This window comes from Bombina bombina, chromosome 2 (genome assembly GCF_027579735.1).
Source record: "Bombina bombina isolate aBomBom1 chromosome 2, aBomBom1.pri, whole genome shotgun sequence".
Lineage (NCBI taxonomy): Eukaryota > Metazoa > Chordata > Amphibia > Anura > Bombinatoridae > Bombina > Bombina bombina.
In genome coordinates this window covers 807,138,495-807,156,544 of record NC_069500.1, presented here as the reverse complement: position 1 = coordinate 807,156,544, position 18,050 = coordinate 807,138,495, and the positions used below count along the sequence as shown (strand labels likewise).

Genomic DNA, 18,050 nt, shown 5'->3' with positions numbered 1-18,050 from the left:
TGACACAGTAGTGACACTGGCACATGGGTATAGCGAGACAAGGGCTGGTTATAGGGTCAGTGGTATCTGCATCAGTATAATAACGCCCAGCACTATATAATGACACAGTAGTGACACTGGCACATGGTATAGCCAGACAAGGGCTGGTTATAGGATCAGTGGTATCTGCATCAGTATAACAACCAGCACTATATAATGACACAGTAGTGACTCTGGCACATGGGTATAGCCAGAGGAGGGCTTGTTATAGAATCAGTGGTATCTGCATCAGTATAATAACACCAAGCACTATACAAAGACATAGTAGTGAGTAGTGACACTGGCTCATGGGTATATCCAGAGGAGGGCTGGTTATAGGGTCAGTGGTATCTGCATCAGTATAATAACACTCAGCACTATATAATGACACAGACACAGTAGTGACACTGGCTCATGGGTATAGCCAGAGGAGGACTGGTTAAAGAATCAGTGGTATCTGCATCAGTATTATAACATCCAGTACTATATAATGACACAGTAGTGACACTGGCACATGGGTATAGCCAGAGGAGGACTGGTTATAGGAGCAGTGGTATCTGCATCAGTATAATAACACCAAGCACTATATAATGATACAGTAGTGACACTGGCTCATGGGTATAGCCAGAGGAGGTCTGGTTATAGAATCAGTGGTATCTGTATAATAACACCCAGCTCTATACAAAGACACAGTAGTGACACTGGCACATGCGTATAGCCAGACAAGGGTTGGTTATAGGGTCAGTGGTATCTGAATCAGTATAATAACACCAAGCCCTATATAATGACACAGTAGTGACACTGGCTCATGGGTATAGCCAGAGAAGGACTGGTTATAGAATCAGTGGTATCTGCATCAGTATAATAATGCTCAGCACTGTATAATGACACAGTAGTGACACTGGCACATGGGCATAGCCAGAGAAGGGCTGGTTATAGAATCAGTGGTATCTGTATCAGTATATTAACATCCAGCACTATATAATGACACAGTAGTGACACTGGCACATGGGCATAGCCAGACAAGGGCTGGTTATAGAATCAGTGGTATCTGCATCAGTATAATAACACTCAGCACTATATAATGACACAGTAGTGACACTGGCACATGGGTATAGCCAGAGGAGGGCTGGTTATAGGGTCAGTGGTATCTGCATCAGTATAATAACACCAAGCACTATAAAATAATGTTTTCAAATGTACCTTGGTGTCCTTCACTAAGTTTTGTACTTTGGAAAATGTCCGCCACTAAGGTCTTTACTTTGGAAAATGTCCGCCACAGCCTTTGACTGTGCCTATCCCTGCTGATGACTAGGAGTATGTTCTATAACAGGGGTCAGCAACCTTGGGCCTTCAGATGTTTTGGAACTACATTTCCCATGATGGTCAGGCAGCCTAAAGAGTGTATCAGCATCATGGGAAATGTAGTTCCAAAACATCTGGGGGCCCAAGGTTGCTGACCCCTGCACTATAACAAGTGGTAACTGTAGGCTCGCTACAGCGCTGACAGAGGGTGGGAACATTTTGAAGAGCACTAAGTGCAGGAACTCTAATGTAAAGACAAATAGTGAAATATATATGTGTCCAATATGTAAAGGTATATTATTAAATAACATCTGTTTTTGGGCCAGATTACGAGTGGAGCGCTTACAGTTGCGCACAAGTGAAAAAGGGGTTTATCACGTGTGTTTGCGCTTGTCAGGTTTTTCGCTTGTATTACAAATTGAAAGTAAATGCAACCGCTTGAGCACAATTTAAGTTAACGCTTGTTGGGTTAGTGTGACCTCGGAGGTCTGGTTAACTGTTTTGCAAACCAAAAAAGTGTCACAAAATACATTACAAAGTACACTTACACTCATAACACCATCAATTAAAATTATTTAAAAAATTTTTTTTTTAAGGTTTCAAAGATATTATGTCTCAGGTGTTTAATATAAAAGGCAGACAAACGGCTTTAACATAGAGATACATACTACATATACATACATATACATGTCAACAGATGTATATGTGTATATGTATATATGTATGTATATATACTGTATGTCTATATATGTGTTCAGATGTATTAATGTATTTATATGTGTATTTATAGACATATATATAAGTGCAATATTCATAAAATTAATTTATAACATTAATAGTGTTATACTGTGTATTTACTGTAAATAGTTCCCATTCCAGTGTTCTGCACATAGCAGAATATGTTCTATGTATTTGCAAAGAGATATTCCTATAAATATCTGTATATATCTATAACTATATATAATCATTTATATAGGTAGGTAAATATATATATATTGTACCAAAATACTATTATATATATATAAAAACAAATATGTATTTATGAATAAATAGAGCATATTCTGCTTTGTGAAGAACATTGAAATGTGAAATATTCATATATTCATGTGATGTTAGTGGACTTGAGAATGTGCGATTGGCTTTGTGCGCGAGTAGGGAGTTAGTTTTTTTCCCCACTTTCTTTGCTCCATTGACTATGGGTGAATACGTAAACTCGCACACGATAATCTAACATTTTACGTTCGTCGGTTTAGCACAATAGTGAAAACAGTGTACTTTCAACTTGTAATACGAGAGCAACCCGACGTGTGCGAAAAGCTTACTTCTAGCACAGTTAACGCTTGATTGGGAGAGTTAAATAGCGCTCTACTTGTAATCTGGCCCTTAATGTTTTACAGACTTATCAAAAGAGTAGTTTAATACTTGCTCCTATTCATGTTGTTTTGTACACACATCAAACTAATTATTGTACATCATTATCTTAAAGGAAAAAAAAAAAAAAAAAAGGTAAGTTGTATGTGTAATATCATGCAGATTGCTGTCATTTTGTACAACATGGCAATCTGTAGAAATTGTCTATGATACAAGTTGATTGCAGGTTGCTTGTATGGTGTATTCACAATTAATTCAATTTACAGCCTTCCTAATTATGTGAAACAGCATAGCAATCAGATAATTATGCGCCTTTATATAATACACTCAGAGGTGTTATTCTTTTTTACTTTTCTATGCTATCATCACACATACAGATGTTTGCTGGATATCATCTCCCGCTCTGCCACCTGTCCATTCCTCTGGTTCCAGTGTTCTAGATAATATAGAGATAATACTTTATCTTAGAATCCCATGGGCTGTAACATATGTAGGCATGCAAATGGTGACATGGTAAATAGTTATTTAATAAGCAGCCCTACTGACATTTTCATAGGATAGGATACTATTTTAAATTTTCAACTTTTTTTGCAATAATTTTATCACATGTAAAGCTCACATATATGCAATTTATGACCATTGGTAGTAAGGGCTCAAATAGATATGGACTCCTTGTCTTTTGTGCTTAGAACGATAAGGCTGCACTTCAAGGATGAGGCCCACAGAAGGCTAAAATGGTTTTTGAGGTTGCCTGGTGTTTTAGGGCTTTTCCTTTCTGATGGATCACATGTGCGCATGTGCGAAACGCATCAGGCGTTCTTTTGTAGGTCACCCTTTGTGATTACATGGCTATGCCAATAAATTGAACTTTGTTGCAGCTTGTGGCCTCAGGTTGGTGTTTCTTGATGTTCATAACTTTTCCTTTCTAGGTAGGATCAGACAGATTTACTGTAAAAAAAAAAACTCCTTCTTTGTGAAAGGAACATATTAGATTAAAAGAGGTTGCTTCCAGGTTGTGTATGTCTCTTATTTCCCTTGTGTGTGTCTGGAAGTGTGAGTGTCTAGGTGAGTGAGTGGGTGTATGAGAGGGTAAGCGTGTGATAGTGTGAGTGTGTATGAGTGAGAGTGGGAGACTGTGTTCGTGAAAGTGACAGTGGGAGAGAGTGTGTGTGTGAGATTGGGAGACAGTGTGTGTGTGAGATTGGGAGACAGTGTGTGTGTATGAGTGAGTGTCTTTGAAAGTAAGTGTGGGGAGAGAGAGTGTGTGTGTGTTCCTGAGGTTGCATGGTGTTTTTGTCCCTTCAAATATCTACAAACACTAAATCACTGTCTTTATATGACAAGTAAGCTGTACAATGTTTATTGAACTGCAAACATTAAAGGGGCATGAAACAAAATTTTTATTTCATGATTTCAGACAGAGCAGGTGATTTTAAACAACTTTCCAATGTACTTCTATCATCTAATTTGTTTTGTTCTTTTGGTATCCTTTGTTGAAAAGGATACCTAGGTAGGCTCAGGAGCTACTTATTGATGGCTGCTCATATATGCCTCATGTTATTGGCTCAGCAATGTGTTCAGTTTGCTCTCAGTAGTGTATTGCTGCTTCAACAAACAATGCCAAGAGAATGAAGCAAATTAGATCATAGAAGTAAATTTGAAAGTTGTTTAAAATTTGATGCTATGGCCTCTAGTTATTAAAGGACCAGTCAACACATTAGATTTAAATAATCAGCAAATGCAAGATAACAAGACAATGCAATAGCACTTATTCTGAACTTCAAATGAGTAGTAGATTTTTTTATAACAAATTTCAAAGTTATGTATATTTCCACTCCCCTTGTACCATGTGATAGCAATCAGCCAATCACAAATGCATATACGTATAGTCTGTGAATTCTTGCACATGCTCAGTAGGATCTGGTGACTCAAAAATTGTAAATATAAAAGACTGTGCACATTTTTTTTAATGGAAGTAAATTGGAAAGTTGTTGAAAATGACATGCTGTATCTGAATCATGAAAATTTAATTTAACCTGAGTGTCCCTTTAAGGTCTGGCCGACCTGATCCGACACTGCGAATCAGGTCCGCCAGACCTCGCTGAATACGGCGAGCAATACGCTCACCGTATTCAGCATTGCACCAGCAGCTCACAAGAGCTGCTGGTGCAACGCCGCCCCCTGCAGACTCGCAGACGGTCTTTGTGATCGCTGCTTCATAACTGCTGTTTCTGGCGAGTCTTCAGACTCGCCAGAAACAGAGGCCATCAAGCTCCTTACGGAACTTGATAACTAAAGCCCTATATCTGAATCATGAAAGAAGAAATGTGGGCTTCATGTCCCTTTAAACAATAAGAACAAATAATCATACAAGTGCCATCCACTTTTAGCTAATATGCATAGGCTTTGTATTTCCAGCATGTCAGAAACCCCACTGCCAGAGCTTGTTTAAAGTGAGCTAAAGTGGGCAACATCTGGAATTATCATTCTCTTTTGACAAAAAAATGTTTATGAGGAGAAGATAGTAACAAATCAACTGCACTGTTCTCATTGAGCATCTTACAGGACGTGATATCTCTGGTGCATAATTTACTAATAAATAAACATTGTAAAGATTACATTTTTCTACCACACAATGATGAGACCCAATTAAAGGGACATGAAACTCAACAAAATGTATTTCATCATTTAGATACAACATATATTTTTAACAAATTTCTAATTTAATTCTATGATCAGATTTGCTTAGTTCTCTTGGAATCCATTGCTGAAGGAGCAACAATGCACTATTAGCTGAACAATCAGCAGCTGGTTCCTAGTATTGTATAGCTGCTTCTTAGCCTACCAAGATGGCGTCCCTTCAAAGATAGAATTCTATCAGCCAATCGGAATTAAGGTAGAAAAAATCCTATTGGCTGATGCAATCAGCCAATAGGATTGAAGTTCAATCCTATTGGCTGATTGCATCAGCCAATAGGATTTTTTCTACCTTAATTCCGATTGGCTGATAGAATTCTATCAGCCAATCGAAATTGAAGGGACGCTATCTTGGATGACGTCATTTAAAGGAACCTTCATTCAGTCGTCGGACAAAGAAAGAAGAGGATGACGTCGGATGGATGAAGATAGAAGATGCCCAACTGGAGGACCACTTCTCGCCGGTTGGATGAAGACTTCTGCCCGTCTGGAGGACCACTTCCGCCCAGCTTCGTTGAGGACTTCGACCCGGTTGGGTGAAGACTTCTCAAGGTAGGGTGATCTTTAAGGGGTTAGTGTTAGGTTTTATTAAGGGGATATTGGGTGGGTTTTAGAGTAGGGTTGGTTGTGTGGGTGGTGGATTTTAATGTTGGGGCGGTATTTGTATTTTTTTACAGGTAAAAGAGCTGATTACTTTGGGGCAATGCCCCGCAAAAGGCCCTTTTAAGGGCTTGGGTGAAGACGTCTCACGGTAAGGTGATCTTAAGGGGGTTAGTGTTAGGTTTTTTAAGGGGGGATTGGGTGGGTTTTAGAGTAGGGTTGGTTGTGTGGGTGGTGGGTTTTAATGTTGGGGGGGTATTTGTATTTTTTTTTACAGGTAAAAGAACTGATTACTTTGGGGCAATGCCCCGCAAAAGGCCCTTTTAAGGGCCATTTGTAATTTAGTGTAGGGTAGGGCTTTTTTATTTTGGGTTTTTTTTTTATTTTGTTAGGGGGATTAGAATAGGTGTAATTAGTTTAAAAATCTTGTAATTATTTTATTATTTTCTGTAATTTAGTGTTTGTTTTGTTTCGTACTTTAGATAATTTTATTTAATTGTAATTAATTGTATTTAGTTTAGTTAATTTATTTAATTATAGTGTAGTGTTAGGTGATAGTGTAACTTAGGTTAGGTTTTATTTTACAGGTAAATTTGTCTTTATTTTAACTAGGTAGTTATTAAATAGTTAATAACTATTTAATAACTATTGTACCTAGTTAAAATAAATACAAACTTGCCTGTAAAATAAAAAATAAACCTTAAAATAGCTACAATGTAACTATTAGTTATATTGTAGCTATCTTAGGGCTTATTTTACAGGTAAGTATTTAGTTTTAAATAGGAATAATTTAGTTAATTATAGTAATTTTAGTTAGATTTATTTAAATTATATTTGTTAGGGGGGGTTAGGGTTAGACTTAGGTTTAGGGGTCAATATGTTTATTATAGTGGTGGCGACGTTGGGGGAGGCAGATTAGGGATTAATAAATGTAGTTAGGTTGCGGCGACATTGGGGGTGGAAGATTAGGGGTTAATAAATATAATGTAGGGTTCTGCGATGTTGGGGGCAGCAGTTCGGCGATGTTGGAGCAGCAGATTAGGGGTTCATAAATATAATCTAGGTGGCGGCGGTGTCCGGAGCGGCAGATTAGGCGTTAATAATATAATGTAGGTGTCGGCGATGTCGGGGGCGGCAGATTAGGGGTTAATAAGTGTAAGATTAGGGGTGTTTAGACTCTGGGTTCATGTTAAGGTGTTAGGTGTAGACATAACTTTTATTTCAGAATCAATGGTGCTGCGTTAGAAGTTGAACGCTGCTTTTTTGCAGGTGTTAGGTTTTTTTTTTTCAGCCGGCTCTCCCCCATTGATTCCTATGAGGAAATCGTGCACGAGCACGTTTTACCAGCTCACCGCTAATGTAAGCAGCGCTGGTATTGAGGTGAGATGTGGAGCAAAATTTTGCTCTTCGCTCACTTTTTGCGGCCGGGTTTAAAAAAAAACGTAATACCAGCGCTGTCTGCAAGTGAACGGTGAGCATAAACTGCTCATTAGCACCGCACCCCTGTTAACGCCAAACTCATAATCTAGGCTTTAATTTTTTAAATAATTATTATAATAACGCACCTTGTTTTGTTTGCGCATATGTGATTATTAACTTGCAGGACACCAAAAGGGGCGCGATACGATTGGCTACAGCCTGAACCATCAGTGAAGACAGAAATGGGGTAGTCATTACGGGCGGAGGAAATGCGCAATGTATAAGAAAATTAAAGGGTAATTATTAAATAAATTAAGCGTTTACAATGCATTTCATGAATGAAAGTGCATATCTTTTACTTTATAATTACAAATATTGTGACTATAAACAAGGAAGTTTACCAACATTTGAAATTTTAGATCACAGGAATGTCATTTACATATGCATCTAACAGGCCAAAACAGAAGTCAAGAACACAAATTCCCTACAAATGTTTCCATTAAAATGACAAATATTTCATTTAAAATGCGGAGCCTTATCTGCTGATAGATATGACGCATAAACAAAAATGACTTGCACTGTCACATCCTTTAAGATATTAAATTAAAGCCAATGATGATTTTATTTTTATAGGGACATAAAAGTGTAAAAAGAAAATACTCTAATATGTTAGAGCGCTTTGTTACGGCACTTTTGCATATAACTATGTGTTTAAACCCTGCAATTAAACATTTAAAGGGTAATTAAACCCCCAAAAAATTATTTCATGATTCAGGAAAAAGCATACAACTTTAAAAAAAACTTTTCAATGTACTTCTATTATCTAATTTGCTTTTTTCTCTTTCTATCCTTTGTAGAAAAGCATATCTAGGTAGGCTCAGGAACAGCCATGCACTACTGGGAGCTAGCTGCTGATTGGTGGCTGCATTTATATGCCTGTTGTCATCAGCTCACCTAATGTGTTAAACTAGCTCCCAGTATTGTATTGCTGCTGCTTCAAAAAATGATACTAAGAGAATGCAGGGAATTTGATAAAAGAATTACATTTAAAAGTTGTTTAAAAATTTATTTTCTGTGGGCGTGTCCAAGCAGCGGCTCTAACCGGCCGCATTTCTCTTGTGCTCCAGGTGACAAAGTGAAAAAACACTGGTTATCATTATCATTCTACAGCATACAGAACAAATTGCAACTGGTTTTGTAATTATTAGTATACGCAACTTCTACTCAGCTTTTATTTGACTGTATTTATGAACCGGGAGCCCGATTTTGACGATTGAGGCCTGTTGCGGCGGCATTCTAACAGGCAGCGCTTCCCCCCTGGGAAACTGGGGTTATTTGACCGGAGCTGGGCGCAGTTAAAAGACTCACCAACTACTCAACATTGCGTGGACATCGGACACAGAAATATATCACAACGTACCCTATCGCCCATAAGCGACATAATAACAGCCAATAACAGCCATGTGGTGCGACAACATACTTGAAAATATGGATCATTCTTTTAAAAAGCTAGAGGATATGTTTCAAGCCTTGATCGACAAAGCACCCACAGAAAAAGACCTACAAACTCTAGCAGATAAAATTGAGCTGATGAGAAATAATGATATACCACTGCTACATCAGCCAACAGGCAAGCCAGATGTGCAATTACAATCGGAGGAGCGCACACAACAACACACATCAGGAGCGGTGTCAGTGCAAGCACACAAGCTTAACATTAGAGAAGAGTTTGACCGGCAATTGAATAAAGATTCATACCTTTTATATACTCTACCAAAAACAAAGGGGAAAAGCAACGTCAAATATATTAAAATGGCGCCCACAGCCCAATTAAATAAATGCTTGACTACGATTCCCTCAGATGCCACGACAATTGCTAAAGTGAAGTAGAGAACTGTATATCTATGCACACCACCGGCATCAAAGTTCATCAGACGATCGCAATGGTCACTGAGATTGAATTATTAGATTGAACCGACGCAACAGCTCTGGGAGCTTGAGGGGGGCTTCCGGAGAGTAAGGAAAGTGGAGTATATAGACTTTTGTGCAGACAGCTTGACTTCGGCTAACAATTTAGATTTCAATCGGCAAGCTAGCTCATCTAATACATTGCCGGTCCAAAAATTAAGCGATAGCTCACCCCAAAACTCAGACAACCAACATTATAAAGAATCAAAGAGGTATATAGAACTGTTTTTTCTGCCATCTTGAAAGGCCTCTTCAACATGTGGATTCTGGTTCGCTGATCCAGGAAGATACAATGGAGAACTTATCAGGGAGGAGGCTAATTAAGTTGATATCTTTCTCGGGTGGATAGAGTGCAAGTAATAAACTTTACATATTATGACTTCAGACATTATAAAGCACTTAACGCTGATATTGTTTTTATGTTTTCTATAATGTTTTGTTATAAACAGGAAATTACGATTGGTTCTGCTGTTGCTGTTTTTTACTATTTTCTCAATTGGTCTAGTGTTTGTTGTGTTTGATTTCGCTAAAGTTCTTGTAATCCTTTTCAAAATAAGCTCTGTAGAAATGATACCCACACCATTGGAACGCAAAATATCTTTAGAGTGCTTTGAACATGTGCACTACTCCTTCCTCTATGAATGGAATGTAAGCATTTACTATATCTAGTTTCGCTTTGTTAGATACATCCCAATAATCGTCTCTTTTCATGGTGTGTAGCCAAGCTGAAAGGCTCTTTGACACAGAGGTGGACACATTTACTTAAAGTGATTTATCTCATAGTGTGTTATGTCTAGGAATTAATTGATAAGTTTGCCACCGGGCTAATCTTAAGATTGTCTCCAATATTTATGAGGTTAATAAATACAGGCTAATAGACTTATTCAAATTATAAATATCTACTATCACTCTACTTCTAAAGTATTTGTTAAGGGAGTATCTTTTACACACATTAATTTTAAGCCCTCCTCATATATTTCATACATAACAGATAGGATCTACAAATTTTGCCATAAAATTGGAGTTTGTCTTGCGGCTTGCGGCCGGAGTTGCAGATGAGATTTGTATTTAGTTAACAGTCACAGATCCTTTATCATAAATGCTAATATCTGAGGACTTACCCTAAGTATTATAAAATTGCACAAAGTTAAAGTACTAATCTTTAGTTAAAACAACATATTAGTTTTTTATTGGATAGCCTCACGTGCATACTACCAGGCTCAATTATTAACAACTTATAATAATAATTTCAGGAGATATAAGCAGCTGGTCTGTTGTCAACGCGTTATAATGCTTTATTTGCTGTGCTCAGTTTCGGTCTTTGCTCCCTAGCCATTAGGGAGCAAATTATGCTTTTTTTACAAAAAAAAAAAAAAAAAAAGGAAAAAAGAGGATTGTATTCCAACTTACATCAGCTTTCCAGATAGGATGCAAATATTTGATGTACCACTTATACCTTTTTGCTTTCTGTATTCTTATCACTATATCCTCAATAAAAATATTAAATATCTATCTGAATCATCAAAGAAAAACAAAAATTGTGTTTTATGTCAGCTCCAGAGCAGCAATTTACTACTGGGAGCTATCTAAACACAACTGGTAAACCAATGACAAGAGACAAATGTTTGTAGCCACCAATCACCAGCTAGCTCCCAGTACCGCTCTCCGTATTCAGCATTGCACCAGCTGCTCTTGTGAACTGCTGGTGCAACGCCGCCCCCTGCAAACTGCCAGCAGGGGGGTGTCAATCAACCCAATCATACTCGATCGGGTTGAATTCCGGCGATCTCTGTCCTACTGATCAGAGCAGGCGGGCAGCATTATGGAGCAGCGGTATTTAGACCGCTGCTTCATAACTACTGTTTCTGGCGAGTCTAAAAACTCGCCAGAAACACGGGCCCTCAAGCTCCATCCGGAGCTTGATAAATGGGCCTCTGAAAGTTTACTTTTGACTTTCATGTTTCTTTAACCCAATAAGGACTGATGACGTACGCCGTACATCCTCAAAAAAATACAGTTAACGAACGAGGACGTACGGCGTACAGTGTCGGTCTTGAAAAGCGGTGGAAGCGATCCTGATCGCTTCCAGCCACTTTCCGGTTATTGCAGTGATGCCTCAATATCGAGGCATCCTGCAATAACCTTTCTTACCCCTACAATGCAGAGAGAGCCACTCTGTCGCCCTCTATGCACCGGACATTGATGGCCGCATTCGTTGGTGGGTGGGAGCCGATGTGGGAGGCGGGTGGGTGGCCATAGATGGCTTCTTGACTGAAGAGGGGGACGGGATAGTGGGTGGGGTAGCTGGGGGCGCGCACGGATGCGCACACGTGTACGGGGGCGACGGGCACGTGCATGGGGAGGGAGCGGGTGGGAACCGCTACACTACAGAAAAATTTAATGTTAATAAGTGGGAGAAAGGGGGGAGGCAATGCATATAAAATGATCTAAGGGATCTGGGAGCTTGGTCTTTGGCAGGGGGAAGCTACACTACAGAAAAAAAAAAAAAAAAAATATCTATTTTATTGTAAACTGGGTACTGGTCAGACAGCTGCCAGTACCCAAGATGGCTCCCAATAAGGTAGAGGGGGAGAGTTAGAGAGCTGTTTGGGGGGATCAGGGAGGTTGGGGGCTAAGGGGGGATCCTACACAGCAGCATATGTAAATATGCAAAAAATAAAAATAAATAAAAGATACCTTTTATTTTAATACTGGCAGACTTTCTGCCAGTACTTAAGATGGCGGGGACAATTGGGGGTGAGGGAGGGAAGAGAGCTGTTTGGGAGGGATCAGGGGGTGTGATGTGTCAGGTGGGAGGCTGATCTCTACGCTAAAGTTAAAATTAACCCTGCAAGCTCCCTACAAGGTACCTAATTAACCCCTTCACTGCTAGACATAATACACATGTGATGCACAGCGGCATTTAGCGGCCTTCTAATTACCAAAAAAGCAACGTCAAAGCTATATATGTTTGCTATTTCTGAACAAAGGGGATCCCAGAGAAGCATTTACAACCATTTGTGCCATAATTGCACAAGCTGTAAATAATTTCAGTGAGAAACCTAAAGTTTGTGAAAAAGTTTGTGAAAAAGTGAACGATTTTTTTTATTTGATCGCATTTGGCGGTGAAATGGTGGCATGAAATATACCAAAATGGGCCTAGATCAATACTTTGGATTGTCTACTACACTATACTAAAGCTAAAATTAACCCTACAAGCTCCCTAATTAACACCTTCACTGCTGGGCATAATACATGTGTGGTGCGCAGCAGCATTTAGCGGCCTTCTAATTACCAAAAAGCAACGCCAAAGCCATAGTTGTCTGCTATTTCTGTACAAAGGAGATCCCAGATAAGCATTTGCAACCATTTGTGCCATAATTGCACAAGCTGTTTGTAAATAATTCAGTGAGAAACCTAAAATTGTGAAAAACGTAACATTTTTTTATTTGATCGCATTTGGCGGTGAAATGGTGGCATAAAATATACCAACATGGGCCTAGATCAATACTTGGGGTTTTCTACTACACTAGACTAAAGCTAAAATTAACCCTAGAAGCTCCCTACATGCTCCCTAATTAACCCCTTCACTGCTGGGCATAATACACGTGTGGTGCGCAGTGGCATTTAGCGGCCTTCTAACTACCAAAAAGCAATGCCAAAGCCATATATGTATGCTATTTCTGAACAAAGGGGATCCCAGAGAAGCATTTACAACCATTTATGCCATAATTGCACAAGCTGTTTGTAAATAATTTCAGTGAGAAACCTAAAGTTTATGAAAAAAATTGTGAAAATTTGGCGGTGAAATGGTGGAATGAAATATACCAAAATGGGCCTAGATCAATACTTTGGGATGTCTTCTAAAAAAATATATATATACATGTCAAGGGATATTCAGGGCTAATTTTGGAAAAAAAGTGGTTTGGAAATAGCAAAGTGTTACTTGTATTTATTGCCCTATAACTTGCAAAAAAAGCAAATAACATGTAAACATTGGGTATTTCTAAACTCATGACAAAATTTAGAAACTATTTAGCATGGGTGTTTTTTGGTAGTTGTAGATGTGTAACAGATTTTGGGGGTCGAAGTTAGAAAAAGTGTGTTTTTTTCCATTTTTTCCTCATATTTTATAAAAAAATGTATAGAAAATTATAAGATATGATGAAAATAATGGTATCTTTAGAAAGTCCATTTAATGGCGAGAGAAACGGTATATAATATGTGTGGGTACAGTAAATGAGTAAGAGGAAAATTACAGCTAAACACAAACACTACAAAAATGTAAAAATAGCCTTGGTCCCAAACGGACAGAAAATGGAAAAGTGCTGTGGTCCTTAAGGGGTTAATTACCAAATAATTATTTTGCATATTATTTACAGCATGTGCACAGTGCACAACATACATAGTGGAGATTGTGTCATATGCTATATTCTAAGGATGCACTTCATTCTCTTTTCATTTTGCAACCGTTTGAATTGTTTTGTATGTAGTAAAAAGTTTGCAGCTTGTACATCTGACTCTGAGTGTCAGATGTTGGTATCTCAAAGAATATCATTATCAATACAGTACATGTACCCCACAATCAACTGCAACACTTCAGTCAGGAAAATTCCAATTTATTGATACATGTGGGAAGAACGATGCTTCAACAGATATATTTGCGCGAAGTGTCAATGCAAATATAAAAATATAAATATGTAAAACATGTTCCTACATTATCCTAGGAGATGAGTTTAAATCACAGGATGAATCCAGGGTCTACAATATTAAACAATATATTAACTGCAATACGAAATTTGTAGTATATTTATTGACATGCAGGGGCTGTGGTAAAAAGTACGTAGGTCACATGACTAGATGTCTCAAAGATAGATTTCTGGAGCATTTGAGAGCAATAGATGACCCAGAATCAACTAAACCCATAGCACAGCATTTCCAAAAATTCCATGCATCCAATAGTTCTTTATTGCAAGTATAGGGTATTGAACATGTATTCAGACATCCCAGAGGAGGTAATAGGATTAAAACATTAAAACAACAAGAAGTCTTTTGGATTTTCACTCTGGGTACTAGAATAACCATAGGTTTAAATAGTGAATGGGATGTGAAACTATTTGTGGATTAAATCTCTAAATTTTTGGAACTTTAAACCTTTGTGATAATAGAATGAAGGACTGCAATATAGAAACCTTGTAAATTATGCATATATTCTGTATAGGGGTTATTCCTATTATGAATTTCTTCTTTCTCTGTTTAGATCTGGTAGAAAATGGTTAGATTCTAAGCAATTAGCTCTTATTAAAGTTTGTGCATGCATATGTATATTATTCAAAAGAAACTGCAATTAATTAATTAATAGGCCATAATAGCCATATACAAAAGCAGTGTTATGAATTGGAAATTTTGTATGTATTAGCACATATAACCTTTAGTAATTAAATAGTAGCCTTTTTCAAGTTTAGACATTTCTATAGGCACACTAGATAAATGGTATTTTTCAAATAAAGGGTTAACATTTCCACTTCCCTCTGACTGGATTTATTGTTGCTGCTGTTTTTATGAGCCGAATTCAGAATAAAGACTGTATCTTTGATTTTACTTGCCGGAGTCTGGTGTGTCCTTTTCCTGGAGTGCTGGGAGAACACTGTCAATTGATTTGTTGCATTTTGGAAGCAAGGGTGAGGCTTTCCTACCTTCTTCGTAGCACCGGACTGGATGTGCTGGCTGTAAGTTCCGGGAGGAGTCCTTTCACTGAAGGACCGGGTACCGGATACCGGAAGTGACGTAGCGCGCCGTGAAGATCGTCGGAAGAGACACAGAGGAGAGGGGAGAGGATCATATTGGAGCGCTTGCCACTGTCTGCTGGGGGATTCGTCAATGCAAATATAGCCCTGAAACTTAAAGGGATACTAAACCCAATTTTTTTTCTTTCATGATTCAGATAGAGCATACAATTTTAAGCAACTTTCTAATGTACTCCTATTATCAATTTTTCTTTGTTCTCTTGGTATATTTTTATGAAAAAGTAGGAATGTAAGCTTAAGAGCCGGACCATTTTTGGTTCAGCACCCTGGGTAGCGCTTGCTGATTGGTGGCTACATTTAGCAAACAAATAAGCAAGTGCAACCCAGGTTCTGAACCAAAAATGGGCCGGCTCTTAAGCTTTAGATTCCTGCTTTTCAAATACAGATAGCAAGAGAAAAAAGGAAAATTGATAATAGGAGTAAATTAGAAAGTTGCATCAAATTGCAGGCTCTACCTGAATCATAAAAGTTTAATTTTGACTTTAGTCTCCCTTTAACTATGGCTTAGTGTTTTAATGTTACCCAACTTTTATTGTAATTTTATTGGGGTGGGGAATCACCATGCATTATGTATGCTTAAGTTTTTATGATATTCTGTACGGTATAATGTACTATAGGCTGGCACCCACCGTGCATGTGTTTAGAAAGTAAGAAGTTAATTTATATTACATTTCCGTACGTACAAAATGAAAGCAGATTCCTTTGAAGCACAACACCATGATAGGATTTAAAAGAGATGTTTCTGGCTATAAGGAAATGCAATTGTAACTTGATAAGAGTAGTAGATTCATAGCTTGACAAGCGCAAGAAGCAAACAAACAACAGAATACTGTACAGTCATGTGGCACAGATATAAGTAGAGAAGGAAAATGTCAGAGTAGCAAAGTCATATAAAAAGCTTCCAGTATGAGTAGTAAGGTAACACATATACAGACATATGTAGTTTATGTGTATAAAAGGAAATTAATTATCTAGGTTCAAGTATTTTAAACAATACAAAGTACAGAAGAAGTGGTGATCTTCCAACTATGTTTTATTTTTAAAGAAACGTTTTTGTCAGTCAATGCATTTTCTGTTTTAGATGATGAAAATGGAAAACAAATTGTTATGTTTTGCACTGGAAAATTTTCAGAATTGTGCTCCAAGATTACTTTTAACATATACATTTATATTGTATTTATATTACCTGCATTTTTAGATTGCATTTTATTGCCTCCAAATTGCTCAAATATGTGTTTTAATATCCTCACACCATTAAATTATCCAAACTTTTCATTTGTAAGTAGAACAATTTAATAACTGTTCAAAATCAAAATAACTTAAAAGAATGAACAGGCCGATGGACTACACCAAATCATCATGGGTGGGATAACAAAAGCTGCCAATAGGTCACCAGCAGGACCAGGTGTCCATAAGGAATATTAAACAGTATCAGGTTGTAATATAAAATGTTTAATTATGAGTAGTTAAAAAAACAACTTTGCAGTATATTTCATTATTTTGTCCCCTTTTCTTGTAAGTTAACTATGAAAACTGTTTTTTAAATTCCACTGAGTCTCTATAAAATAATGCAGGCCGCCATGTCTTAACTTAAGTTTTCCCCTTATCTATCTTTTCTGATGATGACAATAAGTAACCGATAAAAAATAAGGCAACAAAAGAGTCTGTCCAAATAAGGCTGTGTAGAACATAGGATTCATTTAAAAGGTTACAGCAGTGTTTTCCCCATAGAGATAAATAGAAAACTAGTTCAAACATGGCAGCACCTATTACTTTATAGAAACTAAAGTATTTTATAGAGACTAAACCTTTACACTTATAATCTCATATTTAAACAACTAACATAATTGAAAAAATAAATCTACATAGTATTCAAAGGCTAATTTCTGCTTTGAATACATCATTATGTCTAGCATGTTCTTTACTGTTTAACATCCCTTTAGGAAAGGTTAATGGGTCATGAGCAGATAGTATGTGCTTGTTACCTCCTATGTACACTCCATTTTTAAAATGAATTAATGAGTTATGTAACTTTTACTCAGAATATGACCACATCATTTATAAAACTGTAAACTGGATTAGTTGGATAGGAAGAACATTTAATGAGGGAATAAACAAGCTGATGCAAACCAGACCAGTGTTAGTCTTTATATTTGCAGGTTGTTTAGAGTGTATTGATAACGTGTTGCATGTTTGTGTTTACAGTATGTTGGACGCATGAGAGAGAATTTTGGAGTCACAGACTGGCCTACACATTTATATATAGTATAGGAGTGCAAATTTGTGCTCACCTTGTCCACCTCATCATGAAGTTCTGCCAGGCTAGGTCTCCCTTTTTTAATTACTCCTGGTGGTAGAGTGTTCCTATAGTGGTCTATGCGCGGTACAGCGTCCATAGTATTGTGCCCAAAGCTGCGCATAGTTCCATGTCCTAAACTGCCCTCACTGGGCGTGCAGCCTCCACTCTCCCCACTTAGAATACTCTCAGTACTCTGCACAAAGTTTACTCTAAAGCGTCCCATTGACTCTGCTCGATATGAGGCTCGGACATGAGGATTCATCCCTTCCCGGACATGGTCAACTTGAAACCCACTGCTAGGAAGATCTTGGAGCTCTATGGGGTTGTCCTTTTCCATTGGCTCTTTCATGGGCATCATCAGCATTAGTTGTCACCTTCTTAGAAGACACAGATAGGAGTCACCTCTTCTAAGTGTATCTCACTGTTACTTTCTCACAAGATGCACTGTTTTGTTTTTTCTCAACTGAAACAATATTTTAACCTGCGATGAAAAGAGAAGACACATTTTTAATTTGTATAGACCTTGTATAACTTTCTGAAAATCCCTATTTGCCTTGCAGATATCA

General features: G+C 37.7%; 1 protein-coding gene across 1 annotated transcript in view; it reads right to left on the bottom strand.

The window, feature by feature from the left end:
• LOC128647309 (solute carrier family 12 member 2-like) overlaps window positions 1-17,605 on the bottom strand; it is a 415,312-nt gene extending 397,707 nt beyond the window's left edge. Inside the window, exon 1 of the mRNA XM_053700093.1 lies at window positions 17,477-17,605. Within this exon, the coding sequence (XP_053556068.1) occupies window positions 17,477-17,605 (129 nt within the window). The remainder of the gene's footprint in view (window positions 1-17,476) is intronic.
• Window positions 17,606-18,050: the final 445 nt, after the last annotated feature.